This window comes from Physeter macrocephalus, chromosome 18 (assembly GCF_002837175.3).
Source record: "Physeter macrocephalus isolate SW-GA chromosome 18, ASM283717v5, whole genome shotgun sequence".
Classification (NCBI taxonomy): Eukaryota; Metazoa; Chordata; class Mammalia; order Artiodactyla; family Physeteridae; genus Physeter; species Physeter macrocephalus.
The window spans coordinates 39925455-39946335 of NC_041231.1; the positions used below are offsets into that span (position 1 = coordinate 39925455).

At 45.5% G+C, this 20881-nt stretch overlaps 1 protein-coding gene across 3 annotated transcripts in view; it reads right to left on the bottom strand.

Moving 5' to 3' along the window:
- The window catches only part of CACNA1D (calcium voltage-gated channel subunit alpha1 D), a 331484-nt gene that overhangs the window by 149781 nt on the left and 160822 nt on the right, over positions 1-20881 (bottom strand). For all 3 annotated transcript variants that reach the window (XM_024123808.1, XM_024123810.1, XM_024123809.1), the window contains exon 4: positions 5405-5544. In XM_024123808.1, coding sequence (XP_023979576.1) covers positions 5405-5544 — 140 coding nt within the window. The remainder of the gene's footprint in view (positions 1-5404; positions 5545-20881) is intronic.

Sequence of the window (20881 nt, forward strand, 5' to 3'; positions counted from 1 at the left end):
TTTTCCCATTTATGTTCTGGGTCATCTCCTTATCTTTGAGTTATAAGAGTTCTTTATAAATTCTGAATACAAGTCCTTGGTATGTATTGGGAATACAAATATATGTATTGGGAATATTATTTCCCAATCTGTGCCTTACCTTTTCATTGTCTTCACAGCGTCTCCTCTGAAGAAAAGTTTTAAATTTTGATTAGGTTCAAAATTTCAATTATTTCTTTTATGCCAAGTGCTTTTTGGGTCCTAAGAAATCTCTGCCTACCCCGAAGTCATAAAGATTTTCTCCTAGAAATGTTATAGTTTTAGCTTTTAAATATAGGGCTATGATTCATTTTAAGGTAATATTTGTATACGGTATGAGGTTAAGAATGGAGAATCTTCTTTTTCATATGGATAAATAGTTGTTCCAGTGCTATTTGTTGAAAACTGTTTCCTCAACTCATTGAGTCATCAAGGCACCTCTGTCTAAAAACAATTGATCACATCCATATGGGTTTATTTCTAGACTCCCTATTCTGTCCCATTGATCTTTATGTCTGTTCCTTACTCTAATATCACACTGTCCTGACTACTGTAGCTTTATAAGAAGTCTTAAAATCAGGTTCCAGATTTGTTCTTACAGATTTCTTTGGCTAGTCTAGAGCCTCTCTAATTTCCATATAAATTTTTGAATAAATCTGTCCATCTCGACAACAGTCTTACTGGGATTTAGATTAGGATTCAATCTATACCTCAATTTGGGAAGAACTGATATTCCAATAATACTGAGTCTTCCAGTCCATGAACATCGTACATTATTCCATGTATTTAAGTCTTCTTTAATTTCTCTCAGCAGGTTTAGTCATTTTCAGTGCACTATTTATCCCTAAATAGTTCATGGTTTTTGATGCCATAGTAAATAATAATGTCATTAACATTTCATTTTCAAATTGTTCATGACTAATATATAGAAATTCACATGCTTTTTTATACTGACCTTTTATCCAGAAACATTGCTAAACTCATTCAAAACATATAATTTAATAAGATTTTAATCTTCTTAAATTCACTGAGACTTGTTTTATGGCCCAGAATATGTCTTTCTTGCTGAATGTTCCATATGCATGAGAAAAGAATGTGTATTCTGCTCTTGTTGGGTACAGTGTTCTAAAAAAGTCAATAAAGTCAAATTGGTTGATGGTACTGTTCAAATCTCCCTATATCCTTAGTGATTTTCTGACTAGATGTTCTATCAACACTCCTCAAGAGACGGGTATTAAAATGTACAACAACTGAAGATTTGTCTATTCCCCCTTTCAGTTCTATCAGGTTCTGCTTCGTGTGTTTTGAAGATCTGCTGTTGTGTGTAAGTGTGCATACACGCAGGCACACACACACACACGTGTGTCTGTGTATATATACACACTTAGGATTATTACATCATCTTCGTGAAATGACACCTTTATCATCATAAAGTGTCTTTCTTTATCCTTGATAGTATTCCCTGTTCTGAAGTCTACTTTGTTGGTTATTAATATAGCTTTCTTTTGATTAGTTTTGCATGATATATATTTTTCTGTCCTTTTACTTTCAAATTATTTATTTCTTTATAAATTAGGTTTCTTACAGACACTATAGAGTTGAGTGTTGTTTTTATACACATATAAAATCTGATAACCTCTGGATTTTAATTAAGGGTGGATTTTAAATAAGGGTGAGTTTAAATCTACCATCTTGCTATTTGTTTTCTATTTGCCCTGTCCATTGTTCCTGTCTTCCCTACTTTTTAAAAAAATTAATTGAGCTTTTAAAAAATTCCATTTAATCTCCAATACAGACTTATTAACTATACCACTTTATTTTTCTAGTGTCTCCTCTAGATCAAGTGTCAGCAAAAGTTTTCTGTAGAGTGCCAGATAGTAACTATTTTAGGATTTGCAGGCCATAGGGTCTCTGTCACAAGTAGTCAACTTTTCCATCCTAACACCAAATAGCCATAAACATTAGTGAGTGTGCCTGTCTTCCAATAAAACTTAATCTGCTAAAGCAGACAGTAAAATACTTTGTCAGTGTTGGGGGGCAGGGGAGGCAATAAACCATTCTTGTTCTATGGGCTGAAGTTTGCTGGCCTGTGCTCTAGGGTTTACAATATACATCTTTAACTTCTCATGGTCTACCTTCAAATAACTCCACCAACTGCAAAGCACCTTCCTATAGTATATGGCTATTTCCTTGTTTCTGTCCTTTGTGCTACTGTTGTCATATATTTTACTTTCAGAGATGCTATAAACCCCCCCAATACATTGTTGTTATTTTTGCTTTAAATAATCAATTACTTTTAAAAGATTTTAAAATGAGAAAAATGTTTTTATATTTACACATGCACTCATCCTTTCTGGCATTCTTCATTTCTTTTGCATAGATCCATACTTCTATCTATTGTCATTTTCCTTCAGTGTGAAGAAATTCCTTTAACATTTGTTAAGGTGCAGGTCTCCTGATGAATTGTCAGCTGTGGTTTGTCTGAAAATTTTCTTTCTTGCTTCAATTTTTAAAGATATCGTCATTGAATAAGAGTTCTACATGGACATCTTCCCCTAGCAGTTTAAAAATGTTGATTGTCTTCTGGCTTGCACAGTTGCTTGCATAGTTGCATGGCTTTTTCTCTACTTTTAAGATTTTCTCTTTATCTTTGCTTTTGAGCAATTTATGATCATGATGTGCCTTGATGTAGCTTTCTTCATGTTTACTTTGCTTGGGTTTTGTTGAGCTTCTTGGATTTGTGAGTTTATATTTTTCATCACATTTAGAAAATTTGGACTATTTCTTCAAATATTTTTTTCTGTCTCCCCTCTATCTCCTATCTTCTGGGACTCCAAATATATGTATGTTAGATTATTTGATATTGCCCCACAGGTCACCAAGGTGGTATTCATTTATTTTCCATCATTATTCTTTGTGTTACTCCTATGTCTTCAAATTCCTTGATTATTTTCTTCTATTGAGTCTAATCTGCTGTTAGGCCAATCCAGGGAATTTTTCATTTCAGATATGTTTTCCAGCTCTCAAAGTTCCATTTGGTTCTTTTTTTACATTGTCCCATCTTTTCTCACTGTAGTCATATATTCCTTTTAGGTCCATAAACATATTTATAATAGCAGTTTTAAAAGTCCTGTAAAGGAATTCTCCACTAATCCCACCATGTCTGTCATTTCTAGGCCTGTTTCTACAGATGGAGTTTCCTGCTGATTATGGGTCACAATTCTTCACATGTCTAGTAATACCTGACTGGATGCTGAACACTTTAATTATCTGGATTTTGTTGTCTTCCTTTAAAGAGTGTTGAGTTTTGCTTTGGCAGGCACTTGAGTTACTTGCATGTCAGTTTGCTCCTTTTTCAGGCTTCTTTTCAAATATTATTAGTAAGGGTTTCAGATGGTTTTTACTCTAGAACAAGAGTTGGAAAAATTGTTTTGTAAGGGGCCAGACAGTAAATATTTTAGGCTTTGTGGACCTAAACCACACAATTCAACGAAGTAAACAAGTGCTTGTGACTGTGTTACAATAAAACTTTACAAAAAATGGTAGCAGGCTGAATTTGGCCCACTGACCACAGTTTGCCAACCCCTGCTCTAGAGTTAGTTAGCCCGTACTACTAATGGCCCTTCTGGGGTCTCTACTGACAGTCCAGGGTGTTCAACGAGGCCTTTCCACTCTGGTTGGTCATAACTTGAACAACTCCCAGACCTATGTGAGTCCTAGTTATTAGTCAGCTATAGCCCCCCAGATTTTCTTTTTTCCCTAGTCATAATATTTGCCTGGCCTTATGGACTATCATCCCATGTAGGGTAGATTAGTCTTTAGCCGAATCTCAAGAGGACCCCAAGGCATACTTACGGACCTCTTTCTCTCAATATCTCCCTCGTTGTTCCCATATCATGTGTCTCAAATTTCAGCCACCTCAGCGTCCCGGAACTCTTGTCTCTGTCTCTTCAACTCAATGAGACTACCACACTCTTCTTGGTTCCCTGTCTCTGTGCTGTATGATAATCCAAAAAATGCCTCCGGACAGAAAGTTGATTGTAGGGTAGGGACAAAAGAAATGGAGCTAAGCAGCTCCATACTCTAGCTGAACAGGAAGTCCAGAGTCAGGAGAGTCACAGCAAGATTATTCTAGAACCAAGAGACCTGTAAGCCTCCTGCTTGCCACTCCTTGTTAAAGTTCATCAAATACAGGAAGGCATGGTACGTATCTTCATTTTAGTTCATGCTGCACTACCTTTGCCACAATACCTTAGAGTCCAATGTACTAGGGTGGTTTTTGCAAAAGTTAACATTTTTCTCCATAAGTCTAATCATCCTGTTGGGCTACCGCTCTGGATCCCACTTTAACTTCCTAGGTTTGAAAGAACAGGCTCAAAATTTATCCCACTCTCCCAATATCCAGCAGTATTAGTCTCCCATGAAAAGCTAAAGGATTCATGACAAAGAATAATCCAAAAGAAAAATCACCTTGCTCAACTGCAGAAGGCATTTGAATGAAGTCATGGAGATGAAAACAGAAAGGCCATTTAACATTCTCTCTCTATAGGAGAAAATATAACTTGAGGAATAACCCATTTTACAGCTAGGCAACTAAGACTCAGCAAAGGAATAGATCTTATTTTTCTATGTGGGTATCTGGTCCAAAGACCCAGCATTCCTCTGACACGGATTCATTTTCTCTTGCTGGAAACACTTCCAGGTGTTGAAGGACCAGAATAACACAGGCCACTGTTTTTCATTTTAACATTCTCTTTTAACTGAAACTGTTGGTGTCTTCTTCCTGTGACAGGATTCTGGGAGAAGGCTTGCTTCTTTGCATTTTCTGGTTTATTTCATTTCATGTCGGATAGCTGATATTTTTCAAACACTTGTTTTGTTATGTGAAATGGGATAGCGTGCCACATCTTTTCTCCCACCTCAGCAGAAAAAATTAATAGCTTTCCTCAAGGGATGTTAAATAGCAGAGTACCTCACTGCTATGAAGGATTTATTACTTTTTTACTGTTTTATTTTGGTTTTTTAACTTAATGGGGTGTTAAGCATAAGAGCTGTACACGTTGGACTCAAAGTACCAGCAGGGCTGGCCTATTCGTGGAGGCCCAAGGCCTTGTAAGATGAACCCTCTCACATCCCAAGCTGAGCTTAAACTTCCTTCCTTAACACGTTACTGAAAGAGGGAGTAACAGCAAGAGAATTTCAAATTGGCCTCTGCCCAGAGACCAACAGCAGCAGCATCAGGCTTCAAAGAACTCCTGACAGGTTCTGGCAGCAATCAGTGGCACGAAGGACCAACCCTGTTCCTTTAAAATACTGTTTTCTGTTACTCCCCACCTCCCATTTTCCAAAAAAAAAAAAAAAATTTCCTCAAATAAAAGGGACTTACCCTACTATTACTATAACAAAATCCAGTAAATTCCATCCATTCCTAACATAAGCATTAGGATGTAGCAATAATCCATACGCTATAATCTTCAAAAATGTTTCGACTGTAAAAATAATCAGGAAGGCATATTCTACTTTTTCCTGTGAAGAGAAACAAAGAAATTTTAAAAAGGGGGGATGGGAAAGAAGAAAAGAAACAGGGATTAGATCAGTATCTCAGAGATATAAGCATTTTTCTCCAAGCAAAGTTTTATTATGAGAAATGGAACAATTAACACTGCACCTGGAGCAAGAAGGCATTTTAATTCTAACACAGACCTTCTCATAAGCAACTAAGTGTAAAACACTTTTCATCAGTGGCTATATTACTGCACTTTGCAACTTGCCTTGATGTGCGTGCAGTGACTCTGCCTAGGACATAACAGCATGTTTGCTATTTGCACACATTTGCAAAATGCAGCGTGTTTTCCTCCTAAGATTGACAAATCAGGCCCAGAAAAGCACAAGGATGCAACAAAGATTCCCACAGGGCTTTGAACAGAATGTCCTTTGGAAGAAAGCAAATTGAGTCTGCTTTGACCCTCTCTTCCTCTTGGGTTTCCATCTGACTTCTAAGTCAGGATCATCTTTGTCACCGAGCAGCAAGGTGACCTCGGCAAGTCCTTCCAATCCCTTGGACCTAAGTTTCCTCACCTGCACAGTAAGGGGAGGGGATTCAGGACGGCAAGCCCACAGCCTCCTTACTGGCATGCCTCCTCTCCCGGCTGACACAGCTGATGGGTCACCACGCACGTTCCCAGGGAGCCTGGACTCAGCCCCTGAATCCTCCTCTTCTTCCAGACTCAGCAGCCACTCCCATCTGACTGCCACAGACCTCCGAGATGCCACCCTCAGGCTAGAGGGCTCTTAGGACCTTTCCAGCTCCAACTCATGCAATTCCATGAGCTGTAGAAAATGCATCCATCAGCAGGTCTAAAAATGTTGGCTCTTTCCTCTTTTACAAAGGTTTTCTTTATACAGCTTTGGTTTCAATAGAAATATGGACCGCTGAGATGTGTGCGATTAATTTTACAAGAGGCGTTTGCTGGCAAAAAGCTACTGAAATAATAACTAAATGAAAACTCGTAAGTAATTAAAACTGTCCCATACGGGCCATAAAGTCCTCTGCTAATATTAATTCTCCTCTGTGAGACCTGAGGAAAGTTACCAATGCCTCAGGAAAATGGAAGTCATAGAATTCATTTATTAAGATGCCTGGTGCAAGGGGGCGAATAAATTTGGCTCAGGAAATGCTTAGTGAGCACCTCTTCTGCGTGATGGGCCCCACACCAGGAGCCAAGGTAAGAAAAATGTCTCCACTGTGGTCCTATCTTCGAAAAGTTTAGTCTGGTGCAAGAGGTAGGGGTTCAATTGTGGTACACAGAGGACATCTCAGGAGAGGGAACTGACAAAGAGCAGCTCTGCACCTTCATAAGCAGTTCTGCCCTCTGATAAGGCCAAAGGGTTAGACCACTTCTCCCCTGCAAGGACTTGCTTTGTTCCATGTGAGCACTTTTTTGCCTAAGCCACCCTGGGATCTAGCCGACCGCAGCCAGAGTGCTACCCCTCCATCGCAGACGAGTCCCAGTCCCGGGTGGGACTCCACCGCGTCTTGCCACTGCATCCTCCCTCTTTACCAGCAGGGAAACCATCTAACCCCGGTGGTACCCCAGGCTTTACCCCATTATCGGCTCCCCACTGGTCACACTGAAAAGCCAGTTCATCGGTTCTTCCCCCCCAGGTCCCTGTCATTCCTAACGTGCCCCCAGAGCACCCCCTGATCCTCAGAACACCATCCTAGTGGTCTAATAAATTCCTCTGTGGTGTCAGTTAGCCAGGGTCAATGTGTTTTCAATTTTCAAAACCTAGCTCATCCCCAACCTCCCCACTCATGCTTCCTCCAGATCTGCCAGCAGGTCCTGCTCTCAGCCTGGCTCATCCCATCCCATGCACCCCGCACCCCTCAGCAGGCTGCGAGGCCCCCTCGGACCACGACCTACTCCCTCCGCACTGCCAGGCACACCCTCCAGGCTGGGGTGAGCAGCTGAAATCTCCCAGAGTAGCAGCGTGCATGCCCCCCTCGTGCCACACGCAGACCTCCAAGGACTCCTCTGTTTACACCCTGCAGTCCTTGTGAGACTTGTGAGAGCAAGGGCTCGTCTTGCCGTTCACTGCCACATCCCTGGGGGGTGGGTTCCCACGAGAGGTGCACTCAGGCCCCTGTGGATATTCTGAGGAAGAGAGACTGACTTTGCTACCAGCTACAGGGGAGAGATCCAGCAAAGCTTCAATGAGGCAGTGACGCTAACTTAGAGAGCTAAAAGGAAAAGCCACTCTGTTGCTTTAACGAGAAGCAAAAAATCCCTGAATAAACCAATCTGTTGTACTCAAATTAGACCCTGACCACCAAAGGTAGATCGTCAACATGTCTTTGAGAGTTAGAGTTGTAAGGGAACAAGATAAGCTGGAAACAGCACGTGGATTTTACAATTCCTCTTCCCTTTTTATCCTTTCTGCTTTATTTACGGGGCCAGACGGGAAAAAAAAGGCTTTTGCTGCCATCAATATTTATAGCAGTTATATCCCTATATCAACACAGCACTATACTGCAGAGCAGACAAACAAGACAGGGAACAGAGAGTACACCTACCAAACACAGCTTGTTTTTCCTCTTTAGCATTTATTTACAAGTAATTTTGCCACAATAATACAAGGGCCATTCATGCAATTGAATTGTTTAGGGTTCTTTTATCCCCTTCTCTCCTCCTCCTCTCTCTCCTTTTTGAAGACTTTGGTTTCTCTCTCCAAAAGCCTCAGTGCATTACTTGATGAAATTGATTATAAGAAATATAACCTTGCTGTAACATGATTCTTTCTTACAGAGACTCTACCATGGTGCCAGCTGAACAATCACAGCCTGGGGAGCACGACATACCAGTCTGCCCAGAAGCCAGTGTCATCCTGGTCCCCAGTCCTGCCATTTAAAAGGACTCCAGTAAAACAAATAACACCTCCACATTTAAGCAAATGTAGTGTTAAAAAAAAATCTTGCAAAACAACAACCATGGGAAGGGGAGGTGATTACTTCACAAGAGGATCGTTCATTTGAGAAAAGAATGTTGGGTTAGCGATCCGAAAGGAAGCCGCCAAAAAAGTCAGGTTCCTTGCAGGGTGGGGTGGGAACGTGCAACTGGCTGAAGGACCATGAGACGTCGCACAGAAAAGATACGGAGTCAGCAGCTGGGATGGAAGAAACCACAGAAAGGATGAAGGAATGGGATGGCTGAAAAGAGGCGAGCAAGAGCCCTCAAGAACTGAACATGAAATGAGGTGGTCCCTGGGCAGGGACTGCACCTTAAAAGCCCTACCCCAGGCTAAACAAAACGAGTACAAGATTCCTGCTCCCCAGCCTCCCTGCATTTGCCAGGCACACCCAACCAGCCACCAGCAGGGATCCGCCTCACTAACAAGGGATCCTGGGCGGGCAGGGCCAGCAAACCATCTTTTAAGAAAGCACCAGTTCAGGCTTCCCTGGTGGCGCAGTGGTTGAGAGTCCGCCTGCCGATGCAGGGGACACGGGTTCGTGCCCCGGTCCGGGAAGATCCCACACGCCGCGGAGCGGCTGGACCCATGAGCCGTGGCCGCTGAGCCTGCGCGTCCGGAGCCTGTGCTCCGCAACGGGAGAGGCCACAACAGTGAGAGGCCTGCGTACCGCAAGAAAAAAAAAAAAAAAAGAAAGCACCAGAGACCACCTTATTATGTGGATGAAAAGTCCCCCATGAGACTCAAGTCACTAGAGAAATAAAGGCTTAAAATCAAATTCTGCAACCTGATTTATCTTCTTTAAACAGTGAAGTTTCACCAAACAGGAGAGGCTCTAAACCAACAGTCTCTAAACCAGTTAACCCCTCACAGAGCCCTGAGAAACAGAAACTGTCAACTGGCAGGGACTAGGAGATGCCAGGATCTTTAACTGTACTTGGTTGGCAGCTGTCCTATTTTTAAGCATCCCTTTACTAGTGCTGTGGTACTAACATCCATCCATCCACCATCAATCTATCCATCCATTCATCCATCCATCCATGCATCCACCATCAATCTATCCATCCGTTCATCCATTCATCCACCCAACCACCATCCACCCATCTATCCCTGAGCACCTGGGTCCTCCTCAAAAAGCCTGACCCCTACCCTCACAGAGTCCCCGGCCTGCTGTCAAAAGATCAACAAATGCTTGATGAGCCACGAAAGGTTCACCTCTCTGCTTTGCTCATCCACCCACAGGGCCCAAGTCTTTGCAGTGGTCTCCTGGCGTACATCCTGGCAGTAGAAGGTACAGAGTCTCCCCTCTCCACACATATCCCTTCTGTGTCCTGCAGTCCCGGGCTCCGCATTGGCAGAGATCATCTCTTACTGTCTTTGTAACCCCAGCATCCAGCACCATACAGGGCACACATAAAGTACTCACAGGTGCTAATAGGAGGTAGAGAAGAAAAAAAGAGAAGGAATTAAGCAACCAAGCCAGACTGAAAGGGGACTATAAAAACATGAGAACTTGGGATTCTAGCATATGTACCAAAAAGCAAAACAAGCAGGGTAGGAATCTTTCTAAGTTACCAAAAACCCTTCCTAGAACACACCCGGAATCAACGGTCAGAGTGTAGAGACAATAAATAGCTGATCCCAACAACTCACAGGCCCTCCCTTTCAATCCCAGCCAGAGCCCCTGGTGAACGCCCTCACCTTCCACCCTTCTGTACCTTCTGGCTTGCTTGCTTCTCTCCTGCAGGAGTGTCCACTCCAAGTCACAGGCCGAGCTGCTCCCTCCCACTGTGTTCCCAAGTCCATGCTTTCCCTTCTCCATGCCTCTGCCCATGCTGCTTCACCCACCTGGTGTGCCTACCCCCGTGTGTGTCCACTCCCCTCTTCGGTGAGCACACAACCCTGACGTGGCAGTAGCACAAGCCCAGCACTGGGCTGTGGAGAGAACGCAGGGCGTGGAGCTATATCTATGTTCTGCTAGCCCCAGCTCAGCCCCTGACTGACTCAGGTCCACATCCAGTTCCCTCGCTGTAGAATGCCTCCCCTCACCCCGACCCCCACCAATTCCCGCCTTTTCATCAGGCTAAGTTCTACTTGTCCTTTGAGGCTCAGCTTAAATGACACTTTCTCAGCAAAGGCATTGCTGACCTCCTAGACAACATTTGGGCCCACTGTTAAAGCTCACCATATTTCTGCATAGCCCTATTCACAATGGAAAATTTTAATTTTTAAAAAAACTACCTCTTTGATACTTGTCTCTCCCAATAAATGATAATTTCTTATAAAATCAGAGACCATTTCTATTTCATATATCACTGTATTCCCAAGTCTGTCACAAAAACAGATACTCGGTATTTATAAATGAAGAAATAAATGAGCAAAATGAGAAAGTTTTGACCAAACATTATTCAATGGCCCTTCCTGCTAAGACGTTCCATAATTGTTTTAGTCAGCTCAGGCCGCCATAACAAAATACCATAGACTGGGTGGCTGAAACAAACAGAGGCTTATTTCTCACAGTCTGGAGGCTGGGAAGATCAAGGTGCCAGTTGATCTGATGTCTGGTGAGAGCCTTTTCCCTGGCTTGCAGATGGCTGACTTCTCATGATGTCCTCATCTGGCCTATCCTTGGTGGAAATATACACATTGAGAGAGAGATCTCTTCTTCTTCTTCTCAGGGCACTAATCCCAACATGAGGGCCCCACCCTCAAGACCTAATCTAACCCAAATCACTTCCCAAAGGCCCCACCTCCATACAACATCCCACTGGGGTTGAGCTTTGAACACATGAACACGGGCGGGGGAGGTGGGGGTGGGACACAGACATCCCACCCATAACAATACTGCAGGCCCCGTCCCAAGAAAACGCCCACGACTAAACACCTGGGAAGAGCCTCACAGCTCCTGCTCTGCACCCACGGCCTCCCCACCTCTAGTCAGAGGGAGGAGCACCCACAAGGGCAAATCAGTCAAGGGTGATGAGAGGTCCAGGGCTGCAGGAGCACAGGTGTGAGGGGAGGGGGAGGATGAAGGGACCGAGGAACACCATGGACTTGGGGGTGGGAGTGAGAGGAGGTAAGGTTCTAAGCCTGGGTCTCTGTTTCTCACCTGTAAAACAAGAAGCCTGAATGGATGATGTCTTCCAGTGTGAAATTACAATTCTCTATGACCTGATGAGCAATGTCCAGACTCAGGCTTCAGAGGGAAGCCATGTGAGGGACCAGGGACCCCAGGGAGGACAGCCAACCAGGAGCAGCAAGATCCAAGAGCAGCCATTGCCTTGTCAGGTGACCAGGTCACCCGAGGTTGCCCAAGAGACCCTCCCACCTGCTGCCTCACACATTCCAGGAGGTGCCCTCAGGAGCTGTGGCCACTCTTACAGGGTTCTGATGTGTGATTCAAACCTCCAGTAAACTCTGCCGGGGATCACGGGACGGGGAGCAGCAGGCGGCCTCAGCTCAGAGCGCGGGGATGTAAACAGAGGTAATTTCCTCTGCAGATATTAATGAAGTATGTACTTAGAGGGCCGCCAATGGGTAGCCCTCTTCACTCACATGAAGAGACTGGCTGGAATAGTCAGCATGCCTTCCTTCTTCTTCACCTTTGGTTTCTAAGTACAAATTGTAGAGCACATGCGAGTGAGTCCATTTCTTGTGGCACTCGGCTAAGGCATTTGCCCCTTCTGCTTCTCAGTTTCCTCATCCATAAAGCCAGGATACTCACCCTTGCCCACTCAGGTGACGGTGAAAATCAGATTAAGTGAAGCGGGAAAGAGCCCTGTGAACCATCAGAAACTCACCATCAAAGGCCACCCGGGACAGGAAGGGGCAAGGCCGCAGTCTCGGGCTCTGGAAGTGGAGTCCCAGTAGGAGGACCAGGAGATGGGACAGAAACCTCATAGGACCGTCGCCAGCCCAGTGACCCCATGACCACCCAGGCCAAGCAGGGCCACTGCCCCGGATGCCATCCAGAATGTACCCGAGATGACAAATGAAGGTGGCCAGCAGGTGGCCTGGCTGACCGCTCCATGGAGACCAACTTCAAAGACATCTGGTCCATGGGAAGAGGGCAGAGGAAGCTGACAGGGCACTCTCGCTGGATGTGGCCTCACTTATCGGCAGCACAGAGGCAGCTGCTGCTTGGCTGCAGGGTAAAGCAAGCATCTGGCAGGGGGTGGCTCATTATGGTTCTTGCCACCCAGCAAAACTCGCAGGGTAACAGCACCCTGACTTTCCTCTGAGAATTGCTCCTTTCCTACTTTCAGTCCAGGGGCCACAAGGGTCGGCATGTGACCCAGGTTACCGGTTCAGGGATAGGCATGTGTCCTAATGCCCACCAACCAGGTCTAGTTAAAGCTAATCCTGGGTTTCACTCAGCCACTAGGCCAGAAGTTCTGTCATTGGCTTGACTTAGCTCTCAGAGGCTATAAGCCTAGAGTTACCAGGGGGACATAAGGATGAAAAGCCAACACCTAGGGAAGCCAAGCCAAAAGATGAGGAGAGAGAGAGCCAAAAAGAAAGACAGAGAAGCTCAGACAGAGGAAAGCACCTAGCTCTGATGCTACTGTATGAGCCCCTGGATCAAGCTGAACCTGAAGGCAAAATTCTCCCCCCACTTTTGGGCTTTTCAGTTACAAAAGCCAATAAACTGAGCCAGTTTAGGTTCGGTTTTTGGTCAATTGCAAACAAAAGTCCTAACTAGATACGGGGGGCCTACAGGATCACTCTGCTTCTCTGAAAGTTAAAGCACCTAAGAGACTCTTCAGCAGCTCCTCACTTCTCAAGAGATTCAACTCCTTGGATGACTCCCTTTGACCCACAGGCTTAGGGATGGTTCTCTGTGCACAGGACCCATAAGCCCTGCAAGTCACTGCCTCTGGGAATTCATCTAGGCTCAGTTTTCCAGATTTCCTCCCTCCACCTCATCCATTCTCTGTTGCTGTCTTCAATTCCAACTGGTTTCTGGGACTCTACACACTCCTGAAAACTTGATGCCTCAGACTTGGCTTGCTTCCCATCCCACTCATCCTGGGACCCCTTGGTAGTGGGTACATTCTATGGTTGGCAGCCATACACTTCCTCACCCAGCTTCACAACAAAGGCACTGCCCACCTCCACCCCACCTTGCTTGGACTTCAGGCACCCTATTTCAATTAATTCAACCATATTCACTGGGTATCTATTCCATACCAGGTGCGGTCCTGAGCACTGGAGATAAAAGATGGCTAAGACAGTGTCCATGGCCTGGTGGAGGACAGCAGATGTATACATAAACATTTCTAGACAGAGCAGACGACAATCAAAGCTAAAGCAGAGTACTGGGAATCTCCTGTGGGGAGATGTGGAATGGAGCAACTAATTGTGTGTGGAGCATTTGGGAAAGCTTCTTGAAAAGCAGAGGACAGTATCACGTCTCAATTCCTCCATCTGGCATCCCCAAGGACCTCTACACAATCTGTCTGTGCTCTACGTACCCACGAACAACTGATACGTTACCCTGCCGGGCACAGGGCCTCTGATCCACCCAACTCCCTTTCCTCCTCCACGACTCCCCCTCTGCTCCAGTCTGTCAGCTCCCATAACACCCTGCATATATGTCACACTCATTGGACCCTCTGGTCTCTGTCACTGCTCTTCTCCATCACTGAAAGCATTTTTTTTCTATTGATCTAAATCCTGCTCCACCCTTTCAGAGAAGACTGGGGCATTTCATTTCCTCTGAGTGCTCTTCTGCCCCCTCTTTCGAAAGCATGATGTACTTATCGGGGAAGGCTCCCCAGGCACCCCTGCAGCAGGCACCCCTCGCCGGTCTCCAGCCAGCACTCCTCCGACTGCATCCTAACGCAGCTTCACACGGTGCCCAATCAGGCATCACCCCCAGACTGGAGTGGGCATGTGAGTCAAAACTATTTGCCACCCCAGAGTTAAAAGTTGCACCACCTGCAGTTAATCATGAAAGTAAATCATAACAACAAATGCTTGAGCACCAACTACGTATGAGGCCATGAAAGAAAGCAGAGAGAGGCAAGGCACTGCCCTGCTTTCCAGAGCTCTTGGTCTAAGCTGGGCAGGTGAACCTATGAGGTGTCGTCTTGTATTATTTGTAGATTGTCACTACCTGGAGGGCAAGATCCATTGCATCTACCTCTGCAGACCCTCTCACCGTACAGAGCAGAGAAATGAGCACTTAGCCTCAATAAATACCAAGATGGCATCATCCACAAAAAAAAAAAGGAGAAAAAAAGCAGAACCCGATGCTGCATTTCTGAGCACCTGGCTCGAGACCTTGTCTCACTGTCATGGAGCCCCACCAGCAGTTCTGACACCCAGGCCCAGATCCATTCGCCTCTCCTAGGTGGAATTACAGAGCTAGTGTTTCTTTCTTAACTGTGTCAGGCCTTTACATCCTCTTCTGACAGCTCAGGTCAAGGTAAACGGCAGTGAGATTATGTGCCCTACGTGGGGCTGATCAAAGTAGCTTGTTGCCTTCCCTGGGATCTGATGGGCCCAGGTCATGTGAAAACTGCCAAAGCCCATCATTTTATAAAAGAAGTCTTTTCTTAGTATTGCTTCATTTGCCTGACACGAACCAAATGCTCCCACATGTCCACTTCCCTGGCTGAAGAGAAAAGAGCAAACATTTCAAAATGGCAGGAACTGAGTAAGTTTAAAACCAAACATCTTCATTTTGACAAGAAAGCAGTCATTCTTTTTCTCCATTAACAGAGGCTTTCACATCTGTCTATGGTTAAATTTCCTGACATCTGAATTCTAAGTGTAATCTCATTTCACGCCCCCGACGCTCACTTGTACCCCTATAAACACACCATGCGCACACCTGCACACAGTATCTAAGAAAAGAAACATGTTCCTATCTCTCATCTCAACTGATTCTCCAAGCTACGGAGTAAGACAGGCAAAGACGGGATTACTATTTCCATTCATGTATGAGGGTCACAATCAACGGGAACAACAAAGAGCAGTAACCGTGCCCTCTGGCTTGAAGAGACCTTACTGCACCCACCTGGTGGGGAAGCATACTTCCCTGCCAGTCCCATGGCTGCCAAGTCTCACCTGGGCTTTTATGGAGCTCCACCAGGACCTCAGCCTCGGGTCATCCAGACAACTTGGAGGGAGCAGCCTGAGGATGCACCTTGGGGGCGGAGCTGCCGACTGTAACCGTGTTGGTACCTGGTGGGCAGTGCTGCCCCCATTTAAGAACATTTGCAGTCACGTGTTCAGATGCACTCTGACCTTGTCCAGAGGACAAAGAGCCTGGGGTCAGCTTCCAGATCTGCAACTTACTGGCTTTGTGGACTCAAGCAAGTGACTTGACCCCTCCCTGCTGCTGCTTCTTCATAAAGTGAGAATAAGAAGGGCAGAAGCGGGCCAGGTTTGTTGTTGAATGTGAATGAGGCAACACACGTAAAACACGTGAGCCAGGGTCCATGTGGCGCACACACACCCATGGACGCTGGCTCACTTTACTGGTGCGTCTGCGTTACACGCTTCCCCGGCCTGGCCGTGCCCCAGGAACAGCACAGGGCCTGGCACAGAGCACCTGCTAACTACTCGCTACACGGGCACTGGGTCCAGGGCCCAGCTCGCTGCCCACCCTGCAGGTCTGCACACCCCCAGGGCAGGTATCTCCCCCCAACCAGGGGGCCGGCCCGGGGTCAGCACCGGCTCCTCTCTGAGGGAGACAGACGCCCATTTGGCCAGCTCCTACACCGCCTGGACTGTCCAGCAAAGTCTGCCTAGGGCCCATCATAGAACAGGACACTCAGGAGGTGAAACAGGGCCCAGATCCCAGGCCGCGTGTCAACCATGCCAGCAAAGGTGGGTCGGGAGAGCAGGCACCATTCAGCTCACCAGGTGTGTCTCTCCACCATAAAAACCAGTCTTTGGGATGAACAACCCTCATTCACGGTCAGCTTTTTTCCAGTAAATGTAATGAGACCATAGGAACATAGATCATTTCTTTCTGAATAAATTCATAAAGTCATGAATCAGTGTTTAAAAATACATAAAGTGTGGAGTCTATAACTGAGATAAAATATGTGATACATTTACTCAGAAGATTAATTACTCCATGCCTATAATTCATCATTGTTTCAGTATTAGCAAGTAAAATGAAGTTAATTTAAAAGACATTGGGTGGGTTAAAAAGCAGGCACCACCTAATTGTGGTCCTGAAGTAGAAATCAATACCCAAGGCCATGACTAAGCAGAACTGAGTGTCTGCAGACCCACTCCGAGCTGGGGAGCATCCCCCGCATTGATCTGGCCTTGCCAGTCAAACCTCTCCTCTTCTGTCACTTACCAGCTCCCAGAAGCCGGGGCTGGGGTGGCCAGCAAGGGGGTGCAGCAGGGGTGTCTGCCACCATCCCCCAAGCTCAGACCCACACAGGCTTTCTACGAGCAATGCCATTCTCAGAAAAACTGGTGGCTCCAGAAGCAGTCACTAGAGGGGATTCCGTTTGGTCAAGTGGCTAGGGTTAGTTCCTAACCTCTACTGTTCTTTTTAAAGTAACTTTTTACTTAGTATCTGCTTTGCTCCAAAAAGAGAACTCTAGGCAGCAAGAATATAAAAATTTGAAATAAATAAGTAAGGGAATCCTAGAATCTGGCTGTTTAAAAGAAGGCGGGAGATCTACATGTAAGGGCAGGGAAGGATGTCTATGATACATCACTACAGGAATAATGCGGATAACATGATCCCTTTGATGTCTGAGGAGATCTCTTAATAAGCCAGTCTGCAGCACAGACACCTGAAAATGAAAAGGCTTGCCTCTGAGAGGAAGATCATGGGGGACTTTCTGTCTCTACTTTTAGGTATGTCTGATTTGTGGTTTTATCACTGAGCATCTTTAAAATCAGCTGGAAGTCTAAATATTTAGGACAAATCATAAGATGAGAAAGTAAAATTAACAAGGAAAAGAAAATAAAATGAAACAGGAATAAGATCATAACAAAGACGTGTACTATGAACACATTTTTATTAATGTGTCTCTGAGATTTCTAACAGCTAATGTGGAAGGAAAGCAGACCAGTGACACAAGTCACCTTATCTTTTGGGTGAAATTGTTTCTCAGAACATGAAGATATTTCTCCAGAGGATTTGCTTAGAAGAATCCGCTGACAATATGAATTGAGCACTAATTATAGGAATTAGATTAATTTTTGCCTGTCTTCACGGAATGTACACCGTAATGGAGAAGACGTTTAAAGTGGAATGAATATGAAGTTCATTTTGTGATTTACATCCAGAAATTTTTGAAAAATGAAATAAAATAGAACGGAAACTATTGGAATGCATGGCAAATATGAGAATTTAGTAAGTATACTTTCATCAAAGTCATGTTTTCAGATGATATATACATAGATGTTTGGGAGCTACAATGTAAAATGTGTCTACTACCTTTGCCCCGCCCTCAAAAAACAATGTTGACAAACAGAGCTCTGGAAGCCAACAATCTGGACCCACCACTGGACACCAGTGGGGAATAATAACCACTCTCTCACCCTCATGCTTGGTTACACACACTCTCCCCTTCCACACACACATCTATCCACAAAACCCCTGAAGTTAAAAGGTATTTAAAGAATCCCTAACTGTGTACAGGGCCAAACACCCAAGAAGCAAACCAAATAGTTAAAAAGAGTCAACCCAGGAAGTGATGGGGATGAGGCAGGCACACATCCTAGGTGTGTTTCTGGAGGAAGAACTGAATCTCCACATAAGGAACCAGAGACGTAGGACAAGCTTGGGCAGTGAGTTCCCTGCCCGTCCTAGGAGAAGAAGTGGGGCCATCTTGGAAGTCAGCTGTCTCTAGGGTCACCTGGAGAGGAAGGAAAGGAGAGTGGCTGAGACCAAGATGGGAGTTTTTATGAGAAGGAAGAAGATACAGGCATCTCAGTGGGGCACTGAAGGGAGGACGGGGTGGGGAAAGCTTTGAACCACAGATCCGGAAGGCACTCCAGAGCCCCAATAGCACCGTCCTCCAGTAGATGGAGAAACTGAAACCCAGAGAGGGAAAGGGCAGCACCGGCACGCCGAGCACCGGGGGCAGGAAAAGCAGCAGAGGACACCTGGGCGCTGGACGTAGAAAGGAGGGAAGGTTCTAGCAGACTTGATCTACCCCACAGCCTGCCCACCTTCCCGGATCCACCTCGAGTCCACATGAGGGATGGCTCATAAAAACCAGACCGGGACAGGGAGTGACATGACACCCACGCTGGGCCCTAAGTGGGGCATCAGGTCACAGAAGCAGGGTAGGGAGCATGGGGGCATGTGAAGAGCTGGGCCGTGGTCCCCACCTAAGACCGGAGCTCGAGAGTCACATGTATCCCCTGGCAGGCACGGGGCTGCTTGCCGTCAGGCACACACACCTCCTAGGTGGGAGCAGGGCGATCGGGGCAGGGGCGTCTATAATTCACACAGGAGGGGGGGACACGAGGGAGAAATGGGGTCCCTCTTCCCTAGCTGCTTTATGGGAAAGGTGGTTGGCTAGGTTGTAAAAGGCCCTCTGAGCTGGGCGGGCTCTACAGAGCCCGAGGCTGTTCTTCTGAATCATGTTTTTGTGTCTTCATTCATTGGATGCGATGAAGTCTTTGCCCAGCCTTCTAAAGACTGCAGCAATCTCCCAAAAGAACACTCCTTAAAGGAAGCACAAGACTGTAGATAATGAAGAATAGTTTCAAACCCCGGTTCTGCTGGACCAGCTGTGTGGCCCGAGGGAAAGCACTGAAATGCTCAGGCAGCAGTTTCCTCGTCCTCTCAATGGGGCCACCACCACCCTGGGGGAATTAAGGTTTAATACTGATGGCACAAATGCCTGGCACATGGCTTGCACTCAATAAAGTGGCTGCTGTCATGATGCGGCTGTGTTGTTGAATGTTCACAGAAGGAAGGGTCTCCACAAGCGTCTCCCCAGTCAAGGGTGGGGTTCTGGAAAGTTGAGAAACCGCCCTACTCCTTTCACTTTACATGCCACAGTGAGGCCCAAGGGGTCGCACCAAGCACTATCCCTCAACCCCACTGTTTGTACCCCGTGACAAAAAACAGTACTGCAGGCTCCGAAAACACAGGAAGGAGCCTAAACAAACAAGCACCTTGAAATCACAATCACTAAAGTCCTGTCTGGCTACAACTACAAAACCTACATCCATCCTGTTAATTCAGGCATAGGCAGATGCCTTTTTAATGGTTTCATAATCACCAAGATCAATCATCATTTTAAAAATGATGAGTGTTGAAAAAGGCAACAGGCTTAATCATAACTGCCTCAATTCAAAATTCATTAACACGCTGTGACCAACTGAAATCATCACACTTGAGGCTCTCAATACTTCATAAGCGTACCTCCTAAAAGAACTGTCAAGCTGCTAAATTTCTATACTCTGTATTTTAAAGCTGCCTCTATATGCCAGTATAGTTCACTTTCCATAGTCACTTCCCAGTGAATTCAGTGTTCAGGCAAACTCCTATCTTTAGGATAACTTTGAGACATATGAACAGAAGATCCCATGAAAGCTTCAACAGCTAAACACATCATGCTATTTGCTAAATATCTAGGTTCATTATTTATAAAAACATCCTAGTGAGTTAGGATAAAATGGAGCAAACAAATACAGGTTTTTCTTTAATGACAATAGCGTTGGTGAATCAGACCTCAAATGTCTAGAGATTACCACTTTCTACAACTTGTGATTCTGCTCAAATGCCAAACCTAAAAAAAATCCAAATCCAGAACAAAAGTTCAACTGTAACATCCAGTCGTGCATTTTTTTCACAGCCCAGACACATGAGAGCACAGAGAGAGGCAAAGATGTGAGATAAGACTACTCCCTCATTACAGCCAGTAAAAGGTAAATAGGTCCTGTATCACCTCTGTAGGGCCTACAGTCCACCAGTTTGCTACTGACTTTTAAACAACCAGACATCCCTCAAGGCAGGATAAGGAAAACTGAAATCTAGCTGGATGACTTCTGACTACCAGTTGTAAGCTGGGTAGCACAGTGAATTTTAGAGTCAGACAGCCTGAGTTCAAAGTTCCTACTTGAACCAGCTGTATAACCTGGGACAAGAACTTCACCCTTCTGAGCCTTGGTTTCCTAATCAGTGCCAGTCCTGTCAAAGGAATAAATGAACTAACGTGCAATGCCCAGCGCTTGTTAACAATAAACGGTTATTATTTTACTGGGAATTGAGGGTAGAAGTTCAGGTCTTGATCTGTTTTTTTTTTTTTTTTTTTTTTTTTTTGCGGTATGCGGGCCTCCCTCTGTTGTGGTCTCTCCCGCTGCGGAGCACAGGCTCCGGACGCGCAGGCCCAGCTGCCATGGCTCACGGGCCCAGCCGCTCCGCGGCACGTGGGATCCTCCCAGACCGGGGCGC